General features: G+C 41.0%; 1 protein-coding gene across 3 annotated transcripts; it reads right to left on the bottom strand.

Annotated features, from left to right (window-relative positions):
- Nucleotides 1-13: 13 nt before the first annotated feature.
- On the bottom strand, nt 14-11092 carry LOC134748799 (uncharacterized). 3 transcript variants are annotated; one of them, XM_063683591.1, is made up of 8 exons: nt 10941-11092; nt 8821-9599; nt 8264-8685; nt 6767-8008; nt 4897-6299; nt 4509-4709; nt 1978-2061; nt 14-281 (listed from the first exon to the last, which is right to left on the bottom strand). In XM_063683591.1, the coding sequence occupies exons 2-8, from the start codon at nt 9564-9566 to the stop codon at nt 132-134; spliced, it is 4248 nt and encodes a 1415-aa protein (XP_063539661.1). In that variant the 5' UTR covers nt 9567-9599; nt 10941-11092; the 3' UTR covers nt 14-131. The 3 variants fall into 3 exon arrangements, with proteins under 3 accessions (XP_063539661.1, XP_063539662.1, XP_063539663.1); XM_063683592.1 differs by having other exon boundaries at nt 4897-6293; nt 10941-11091; XM_063683593.1 differs by lacking the exon at nt 1978-2061 and having other exon boundaries at nt 10941-11091.
- Nucleotides 11093-11496: the final 404 nt, after the last annotated feature.

The following is an 11496-nucleotide window of genomic DNA, read 5'->3' as shown; positions in this document are numbered from 1 at the left end:
ATAAAACCAGAAATTCCGAACCTAATAATTTATGATGAATAGATAATTCCACAAGATAATATACATGACGAAACAGACGTTCACAAACAATTTCAAAGCAAAGCAAATTCCAAACTGCACAGGTTCAGAGTTCAGCGATTCACTGGAGTTTTCAAAAGCCCGAGGCCCACGTAGCGCGCCATCACTCGCAGGTACGATGGGTTCAACCTCTTTCTCTTCCCTAATAGGGTCTTTAGCAGTTTTTCAGAGGATCCGTCGAACTGTCTCTGATAATCCGATGCCTGTACATTAATTAGGTCGTCAGGTGGATAACTAGATTTTTTTTTGTTTCGGGCGAAAATAGGTTTTTTTATTTCGTCGATTTTGATAAAATTTGGTGAGGCTCATTTTGGGTGGATTAAACACGAAATCCCCCATTTGGGACAAAAAAAAACTGTAATTCTAGTTCCATACGTTTTCGTAACTCGGAGGGAGATTTCATAGAACATACGTAAAATTGCATTAAAAATGCGGTAGCATAGGGAACTCGTATCTATTCACCAAATTTTATCGAAATCCGAAAAAAAATCGAAAACAAAATATAAATCGGCCCAAATTATATATATATAGTTGGTCAAGGAAATCTTGCCAGTAGAAAACAGCGGCAAATTTAAAAAATGTAGGCGCGAAGGCATGTCGTTTCATAGAAAATTTGAATTTAGCGCCTTTTTCTACTGACAAGATTTGCTTGCCCAACTATAAGTTTGGTCTTGTTCACATGGGTATGCGCGCACGAGCAACTTAGTCGCCAGGCGATTTATTTGTCTCTTCGACAAATAAATCGCGACTCGACTCGACCGACTAAGTTGCCCGTGATGCGCGCACGAAAGCGACTTTTGTGTCCGCAACTGCGGGGATCTTTCTTTTTACACGACTGCCCAAAAAAAAGAGTGTAATGTTTTCAGCGTTCATGTTTGTTTTACTTCAATGAAGGCGTAATAATAAGATAAGAGTGACAGAGAGAAAAGAGAAATGCTAACTTCGATAATCGCGGTTATAGCTCCGATATCGGGCTAAAGGATCGTTTTCGTTTTACGAAATATTAGTACATCGTTTACAATATCTCTTCATGTAAAAAAATAGAACTGCAAAAATATAGTTGTTCAAGCAAATCTTGTCAGCAGAAATAGGCGCGAAATTCAAATTTTCTATGGGATGATATCCTTTCGCGCCTACATTTTTTAAATTTGCCGCCTTTTTCTACTGACAAGATTTGCTTGACCAACTATATCAAACAAATGCGTTCGTAGAAATAATAAACATTTTTGGCAATTCGAAACAAAGTATTTTTTACATGTCAAATATTGTTAACGATGTTTCGTGAAACGGAATGTCGGCCACGATCGTAGTGTTTACAGACGAACGTTCGATCGTGTGTGGCGGTCCACCGTGTGTCCGTTAAATCTATCCAGACGAGGACAATTTTTCGCCAATTTAGTAAAATTGTCCGATCAAATCAGGCCGTGCGGACAATCGTCAATTAACCCTTAAATGCATGATTTTTTGTATAACTTTTTAATAAATTGAAATAGATGTGTCATGTTGTATAGATTGAGGGAATAATATTTTGGATAGCTGCATATTGAGCCACGGACCATCAAATATACGATGCATATATACATCATTATGCATTTAAGGGTTAAGTACTAGCACCCAAGAGAAAAGGATGAGTATAGTTTTTTTTGTTCTTACTTACTGCCAGTTTGGTTTGACCAACTATATTATTTATTTATTTATTTAAAATTTTATTGCAAAAAAAACAAGTAAAAAGTACAAAAGGCGGACTTAATGCCTTGAGGCATTCTCTACCAGCCAACCACTGGGCTGAACAGAAATTAGTTAAGGTGGTGGTGGTAGGTAAAATTAAGTATTCTTGCAAATAAATGATATTGATTGATTGATTGGGTGCAGTGTGAAAAGAAATAAAAAAAATCTCACAGTAGTTTTCGCTATCCAAATCAATTCTTCCAAAAGATTATCGTTATTTTCCTTACTTTCTAACGAGGGAGGCACGTCCGGATACTGAAAAAAACAACTAAAGCTCATATTTCAATTCACTGCTTCATATTTATATGGGCACGAGTTGTCCGGCCTCCTAGCCTATAGATGATAATACTATTACTTATTCTGTACCTATAGTCGCTATATAGTGACCCTGCCTCCGAATCAGGAGACCCCGAGTTCGAATCCTGGTATAAGAGCATTTGTGTCGTTTGCGTTTCCCTGCAAAGTCCCACTTTGTCGCTTGCCAAGGACGTTTTGACAGGATATTCGTATAAAAATACAAGCAAATCTCGTCCTTATGGTAAGCGACAAAGTGGGACCTTTGACTAGACTTCGACAGATTTATCTGTGTGTTCATCACGGGTTACCCTCATCTGGTATAACTTTGCTTGTCAAGGGCCCTCCACACGCGAGTGTGGAGTCTAGTTCGCTAATCAGCGAAATCGACTCCACACTCGCGTTCGCGGTTTCGTTTCAGAAAATACACTTCGCATAACGTATCGCAGAAACACTTTTAGTCGAATGATAATTTAGCATAAATAGATAAGTGTCCTACGTGGGCGATCTCGTTGCGAACGCGAACGCCTTGGGCCCGCTTCGCTTCGCGTTCACGAGTGTTCGCTTACGTAGATAAGACGCAGCATGGTGAGTAGAAAATAAAACCTGGTTTCCCTCCCTCCCTGGTTTTCCTGGTAGTGGCTTTCCTTGCCTCGGCACATGGTACTTTGGGACTAGTCACTCGAATATTGTCTGACAATGGTGGCAATTCCCAGATACCTTTTGCTGCGGAGGCATTTGTCAAGTGGTCATCGTTTTGTCAGGGTACGGAACCGCCAAGCAATCCTGCGACCCAAAGAGGTTGGGACGACATCCTATGTAAGAAGGTGGTTGCAGATTTGCTGAGCGAGGCTATTGGCTCAGATTTAGCGCGCCTCAAGGCCGCATCTAGGTGCGAATCAGGAGCATGGCTTCATGCGTTGCCTTCCCCTCAGTTAGGCACGTTACTAGATAACGATTCTTTGAGGATTGCGGTTGCCTTACGATTGGGTTCGAAGGTTTGCGAGGTACATAGGTGTATATGTGGAGCCATGGTTCAGGAGGACGGTCACCATGGCCTTAGTTGTCAGAGGTGCGCGGGGCGTTTTTCACGTCACCATGCGATAAATGAGGTAGTTCGCAGGGCTTTGGTCTCAGCCAATGTTCCCTGTGTCCTGGAGCCTCCGGGATTGAGCCGGGCTGATGGCAAAAGGCCAGATGGTCTTACATTGGTTCCTTGGCAGAAGGGTCGGTGCCTCTTATGGGACGCAACGTGTGTTAGCACCTTTGCCCCGTCCCATCTGAGTCACACCATCGGTGCTGCTGGTTCAGCTGCGGAGTATGCGGCTAAGCAGAAGCATACGAAGTACTCTGCCTTGGAACCAATGTATGATTTTATACCAGTTGCGGTGGAGACTGCAGGACCTTGGGGTGCGGAGGCTAAGGAGTTTGTGTGGGAATTGGGTCGGCGACTGAGAGATAGGGGTTGCGATCCTCGCTCCGGATCGTACCTGGTCCAACAGATCTCCTTGGCAATTCAACGGGGCAACGCTGCCAGTGTCATGGGGACGTTTGGGCCGGCTACGGTCCGGGGTGGCACCATAGCCTAAATAGTTTAATTTAGTGGTTAAGCTAGACAAAGCCTGTTGCGGATTACATCATTTGTAAGTCGATGACGAAGCCTGTTGCTGATTTGCTTTTGTGTCCACTTGACGAAGCCTGCGTTGCCGATCACGATCTATGCATGGATGTTATTTACTGTTTTATTTATTGTGACGTGGAAATTAATGATACAAATATAAAAACTTATAAAATTTAAACGTAAAATAAAATGTAAAAAAAAAACCTGGTTTGGACTACGTTAATTTAGTCAAGTGGCGAGTATTTTAGTTACTAAACGTGTCTGAACACCAAAAATTTTGTCGAGTAGATAAGTAAGAGTGGTGGGGGAGGCTCACTCGCCAGAAAAAATAGAATAAAATGGATCCACAAGACTAATTCGCTGACTAATCTACTCGACAAAATATTTGGTTTACAGACACGTAATACTCTCCACTCGACTAAATTACTAACGTTGTCCGAACTAGGCTTAGTGCTATATGGATGTTATATATTATCTTAAGTATGTATTTATCTATATAATAGATAGTTTGATTAGGGTAAATTAATTGGCTAATCAAAATTAAACTTTCTTGAGACATATTTTAAAATATTAGAACAACGGAAATCACTTGGTTTCTTTTGTCGCTATTGGCGACATGTTTTGGGACCATCGGGGGTCCTTCTTCAGGCTCGAGTGCTCGCGGCGGCTGCACTCCGTGCACTTAGCAATAGCGACAAAAAATTCAAGTGAGTGTAACCGTTGTTCTAAATATTTTGTAAATTGGCTAGTTCTACTTTTTATACTTCATAAATCAACGCTTAGGTACCTCTGGCATACTATTGAATTTCTCCTTTTCAATGACCTCGACTTCCATATTCAACTCGCTAGCGCATGTGATCCTATGGACCGCTATTCCCTGCAGGATTACGGGCCGAAATCTTATTAAATTGCACGTATCTTTCTTGTTTGCCAGTAACATGACTAATAAAGCTTGCCTCGGTGTTATTCCCGAAATGTAAGTTTTCAGCTGAAAAAATATTGTCTGATGTAATGGCGTTAGGTATCTTTTAGGTACACCTTGACCGCCAAAGATATCAACTGACGCGCGCAGCTACAGCCCATCAACCTCCGTGCATTTCGGCAAGGTTGACGATAACGCGCCGCGTTTAAAGGATTCAAAATGATTCAATCTAAAATAGTTCAATAGGTCTTACGTCTGAAACGAACGCCAGAAGTTTCTTCTCACAACTGCCATCAAAAACACTGGATAGCAGTTTCCCCGCGCCCATTGCTTGAAAGAATTCGTCCAAATTCGTCACTTTACTCAAAGGCGTGCTCCTTCGTTCCGCTACGATGTGCGAAGTGGATTTGCATTTCTTATAAAGATGTACGTATCTCACGTGACCTTTCTTTCTAATTTTAGTCATTGATGAATTCGGCACTAGTTTTCTTGTTTCTGTTCTGTTAGATTCTTTTATCTCCGCAAGTTTTATGTACTCAATTTGTTTCTCAGAACGTTCATATTTCACAGTAGCGGTGGATGACATTATCGTAGTAACAATGCTTAGCGGTTTATATTTAAAATGTGTAGTGTCGATGCACAAAGAAGCACCTATTCCCTGATGGTTGCCAATAGTCAAGTTCACGTAGACATGATTATTAAAGGTTTGCATCTTGATGGTAGGTAAATACTCCGAGAGAGAATTTGTATTGACTTGTAACATTTTATTGAAGAGTTCTTTTAACGCTATCAGTTGTGTATTTTGTACTATACATCCACCATATGATAGTTTATTACCTGTATACGGAACTAAATCTGTGCATAAATTAGGTTTAGATGCAGAATTTTGACTTGGAAGATTCGACGAAATACATTGAGTTTTGGTTGAATTCAGTACTAACGCGCAACTCGGATGTACTACAATGTCTTGACGGTATAGTGATGTTTGCGGTGACAATATTCCTACTATGTTACGGTACTGATATGGAAATTCCTTTATTGAAATGATGTAAATGTTTTCATTTGACATTTCTGCCCACGACTTTGGATTTTTCGAGAATCTCCCGTTTCTTAATCTCATCAGCTCTGAAGACATTCTTATTTGAGGCAACAATGGAAATATGCTTGGCTCCTGGATATCAGATGTCGTCGTGTATTCAGATATGGTGCTTAAAGATGCATTTTTCTTTGGTTCGTTTAATGTTAGGGGCGGTGGCGTGTCTTTATTCAAAAATTGCGTCATCACCCTCGGTATAATGCTGCAAAGTTCAGCAGGCAATGCAGCATTAAGGATACCAGTTTTGCATTTAAATACTTTGGTCCTGCTCTTTGTTGCAGAGAGAGGTATGCAAGAAGTAGAAAGCTTGATGGCGAGACCGCTTTGGTCCGCTTCTGGCGGTACGTTCACGTCAAATTGTAGTAAAACATTCATAATGCAATGCTTCACTGCGATTAAGTTCCGAGTCATTGATTTTATTTCCAGTGGCGGCATAGCATCATCAAATCCAGGCAACATTACAGTAAGTTCCCTTTTCTTTTGTATAGTGACTTTTGGCGTGAAATCTTCTGTAATTATGGGCATGGTCACCTGAATGGACACCTCCTTTGCATCTGTAACTCACAGAATAGCTTAACAATAATCTTAAAAGTTGGAGCACACCAAGAAGCTTGGTATCAGACCAGCGCCGCCCCAAATTACAAATCATCCGCTCGCAATGCAAGCACGTAACGGAAGCGACTTAACGTGTAGGAATGGCTACTGCTGCTGGTCGACAACGCGCTTACAGCTGAGCGACAGTGCGCTTACAGTGCTTGTGTTAACAATGGTGCCGAGGGGGAAACCGCGGGCGTTAAGCGCGCCGTCTCTGCGATGACAGCTAGCCGCAAGCGCGGTGACAACCAGTTGGAAGACAGGCTAGGCAATGCTGTTCCGAAGCCAATCAGTGTGTGTTACGGTATAAAGTTTCCTACAAAGAACACTAAGCGTGTCGGGATGAGGCGGCGCACTGGTCTTATGCCGAGCTTTTTGGTGTGATCCATACCTTATTACACAATCATAATTGCTTAAGACAAACCACACTTACTATTGTTTAAGTCACTGGTATCGCTTGTGCGATTCTGAGGAGGTTTTTGCAAATTTATATTCTTCGTTTGCGGTTCGCTAGTATATATGCCACATTTAATCTTATTAATAACATTTTCAATAAAATCACTCGCCCATTTGGCTTTACCCCACATTCTTTGAGGTTCACGTTTTTTCGGGGGTATAAAAATTTTGGACGGTGATGTCGGCGGCAGGGGTGATGTTGGAAAACTTGGTTTTTCTGTTCTCACTAGAGTCCTCGTTTGAGGTGGAGTCCTCGCTCGAGGTGGACTCCTCGCTCGAGGTGGAGTCCTCGCTCGAGGTGGAGTCCTCGCCCGAGGTGGACTCCTCGCTCGAGATGGACCGCTCGCTCGAGGTGGAATCAATGCTCGAGATTTTGCTATGGAGCTACTGCTGGTGACTACGCTCAATGTCTTACATTTGCTTGAACCAACGTTATTGCTGCTGATTGGCAACGGGTTCACATTCGCGTCCCGCTGGACACGTTTAGGTAAGATATCATTACCCATCGTTTGATTAGAAGTCTTCTTATACAAAAGCTTCAATATGTTATCTCGGAATCGGGATGCTGGTTTTGTTTTGGCGACACTATTCTGTTTAGATTCCACGTTACTGAGAGTTGAACTTATCTGTTTCTTTTTGTTGCGAACTGTACAATCAAAGTTTGTCGAAATAGGCCCTTTGTCCTTGAAAGTTTGCTTTTTAAATTGCGCCGCCGTTTCAAATTCAGGTGATTTAGGTTTCTCCATCCAATTGACCATGAAAGGCCACATATGCTCATCTAATCCTCTGAATTGTGGGTTATCGTAATGTTCTAGTTCAAATGTGCCACTGACTTGATCTTTTTCCAAAATAACCAATGGGAATTTGATTTTGGCTACAATTCTGCGTATGGCGGTTTGAGTTAACGGGTGCATTGGATCCGCTGTGGCCTGGTAAGGGACTCTAGGGCTGTCTTGTAGTTTGGAAAACATCAAGCCATGAGGTGGAATGAGTATAACTTTAGAAGCATTTGTTAAGGGGCGATCCGGTGGAATATTGGGACGCGGTTGAGTGCTAGTCCAGGGTACCCGACTTGGTAAAGGACGTCGGGGAGGCGCTCTCATGTCCAGACGACTGTTCATAATTTGTTTCGGTATATCACCGCTCATACTCCCGGTGTTGCTTACAGCATTGTGTACACGAACGTTAGAATTTATTTGAGGTTTATCATCTTTTTTGTCTGCAACATACAATTCTATTAATACTATCAAATCTATCAACATTCCTGATATACGATACAAATATTCTTTATTGTTCACCAATATGAAAAAGAACATGACTTTCAAATTAAGCACAACTTCTTTGGTAGACAACAGGCGGTCATATCGCTAAGGAGCGATCTCTTCCAGACAAACTCATGTAGTGGAGATAAGGCAAAAAAAAAGAAGTATTGTGATATAGCTTAATAATATTTATTTCTTTTTTAAATACTTACTATCACTATCCGTTTCGGTTTGCACTTCAACTGTCGTACAAATATGTTTTGTCTGTGAATCTTCAAAGCTGCCATCACCTCTATTTAATGTTTGATCTGGCTTCATCGATACTTCAGATAGTTTAGATTTTTGGTCAATGAGCGTATCTTTGCTAGCGGAATTTTTCTTTGTTGTAAATTTAAGGTTGGAATTTCTACATCTTCTGTTATTAGACTTTGGCGAATCTTGCTTCTTATTCTTTGGAGTAACCAGTGGTACATTCTGTTCAAAAGATGTAATTTCCACTTTTTTGCAAAATTTATTGAGTTCTTCATTTTTGTCGATCACGGTTATCTGAGAAGACGCTGAAAGACTGCCATCTCCAGGAACATTAAGCTCAGTTTGGAAATAAATCTGCTCAGTTCGGCACGTCTCATAAACGCTGAAACAGAAACATTTTGATTCATAGTCAACTTTTTATGAAATTTTAAATTAAATTGATTGTCTATAGGTAACTAAAGATTGGCAGCTTGATTAATTCTCTCATAGGAAAGACTAGATCACAAAGATATCTCACCCTCTATTAAGTTTCTTCTTGACTACTTTTTTTCTCGGCTTTATCTCGTAGTTACTGTCATCAGACATGGGTGGAGATGGATAAAATTGAAATCTATTCATATTCCTCAACACAGACCAAACATCAGATGGAGACGGTGCATTGGTTTCAGTTTTGGAATTATAAGAATCTCTTGCTTTTCTCCGGCAGTCGCCTTTAAAATTCTTAACAACATCTACAGAACTACAATCTAGGTATACGTTCATTTGGGAGCAGTAGTCTGCGTCTCTGTCATAATATTCACAGTTGTAATCTGGTAGCTTGGGATTTTTCTTCCGAGGCTGGCTTTTTTTCGTCTTTTGCGCCTTAGGTTTGTGAATACGTTTGAAATATTCGCTGTCGTTCATATCGCTTACAGTGCAAGACTGAGGCAGTACAGCTGGCTCATTAGGAAGAGTCAACACGGACTTTTTGTTGCTCTTCTTACTCATTTTCTGAGGCGTTTTGAATTCATCAGAATTAGATTTATACAATTTCGCAGCTAGTTGAAAAGAAGATAAGAGCTTGTTTTCGGATTTTTCTTCAGTGAGGGCACGCAAGTGCATATGATTATTAGAGATATAGACTGACTTGTTCTTGCTTTTACGTCGTTTGTAGTTTGAATTTGTACTGCCAGAACTGATTAAACTTTTGGCGGTAAGAGAATTTGGCACCAAATCGTATACTTTGTAGCTCATAGCATCACTTAAAGTTGAATATATTGCCATTTGCGAGGATGAGTCAGGTAAGTCAAGACAAATCTGTGGACATATATCATTGATTTAATATTGACAATTGATTAGGTTCTTAATGTTGATTTTGATGGGTTATTATTAATAACTTATTAATAAGTGTGTTAATTAATAATAATTATTTTTGCAGTTGAGTGTTTTTGGATTAGGAAGGAAGGAACAGCATTGAATTTCAACCTTTTGCCGCCATTTTGTCACTAAGCAAAGGCATGCAGCAAGCACAAAAAAGCCTTAAGGGTCCTCCACACTCGTGCGCGAATCGCGGCGCGTAGTCTGGAGCGGGCTTGTGAAATCGCGTAGAAATACCCTCATTCACACTCCCATGGTAGTCCGCCTCATTATGTAGGATTGTGAATGTGGTCATGGACTACGTGGCGTACTACAAGTCCTACAAGCCCGGCCCAGCGCTTGCAGTCCGCCGCGCAGGATTGTCTGTGGTGTGGTCTGACGTCCTGCGTAGCTGGACTATGTAGTGAATTGGACCGTGAATGTTAATGCAGGACTGCAGTCCGCCATTTTCTTTACAATGAAAAACACGGGCTTAGCAGGTTTTATTGAAATATATAAAGGAATTCGCTGTGTATGTGATCAAAAATCACCAAAATAGCTATATTTTTTTTAGAAATAGCGCCTGCGAGGCGGACTGCATTGTAGGAGTATGAATAGCCAAGACAAGTCTGCAACATTGACCTAGCATTACATAGATGAGCTATACGCGTGCGCCCGTGAGGAACGGAACATACGCAATGCGACAATATGATTGGTGTATTAGATTTGTAGCCCACCATAAACCATACAAATTTACGGTGGGGAATATAAAAAAAAGTGAGACTGTGACAAGGACAAACAATAACAGCGCTTTCTCTGCTACTCCTACTGAAAGATACATAAGACTACCCCGTTCGGTCATTTCCCCCCACCCCTCATGACCGATCCAGTTATACTAGATTCATGGCCTGCAACGATTTTGATAGCACACGCAGTGCGAGTGTCATTTTATACGTCATAATTTCATAGAAGTTTTACGTGCACACTTGCACTGCGTGCTGTGCTATCAAAATCGTTGCACTTATCTTCTAGGTACTATTAGGTACTTACGTGCGATTTCACGGCAGTGGGAGGCAGAGGTAACTATGCATTATCGCGACGGTGTAACTTGTCGGGCTAGGCGCATGGCACACTGCATCCGATTCGCACGTCGCTCCGATGTTTGAGCAAGACAACGCTATGCGCGTATTATAGCAATATCCCGCTCGCACGTCGCGACGTGCGAATCGGATGCAGTGTGTTAAGCGCCTTTAACTTTGAAACGACTAAGAAAAAAATGGAATTATGCATTAAAATACTCACAACTAAATTCACGATAATTTCGGGTGAATTAGGCCAAACATTAACAGCAACCTTAGGTACATGAAAGTAGCTTAATTATGTGTTAACCAAGAAAAATTTTAAAATAGCTGCTTTGAATGTAGACATTACTACATTTTTCAAAACTGAAAATAATGATAATGTTTTATATTCCTCAAGGGACTGTCAAATTTCAAATCCAACTGCCAGTTATTTTCAGTAGTTTCACTAATTTCTATTATAAAACCTTGTTAATTAACTAAAATTAATTATGTCTATGATACACGGTTACTCAAAAGGTGAGTTAAGGACGCAGTCATAGTTTGGCCCGTTTTTCCCCGGACTGTCCTATTTCAAACACAGAGAGAATCATACTGGGTGCTAAAGACCCACCCAAGTACCCAAAAGAAAGGGATGATTATAGTTTTCCTGGTGTCTTACTGCCTGACAAGTTGTGTTTGCCAGACTATATAAGAGAGCGAAGCAAGGTCGCGGTCCGGTACGCCCGTCTGTGAGGTTAGACTGGAATCCGAAACAATAAAAAAAAATGACCCTCTTT

Source organism: Cydia strobilella, chromosome 17 (assembly GCF_947568885.1).
Source record: "Cydia strobilella chromosome 17, ilCydStro3.1, whole genome shotgun sequence".
Taxonomy (NCBI): Eukaryota; Metazoa; Arthropoda; class Insecta; order Lepidoptera; family Tortricidae; genus Cydia; species Cydia strobilella.
Note: the sequence above shows the minus strand (reverse complement) of the source record. Positions and strands in the feature narration are given on the sequence as shown.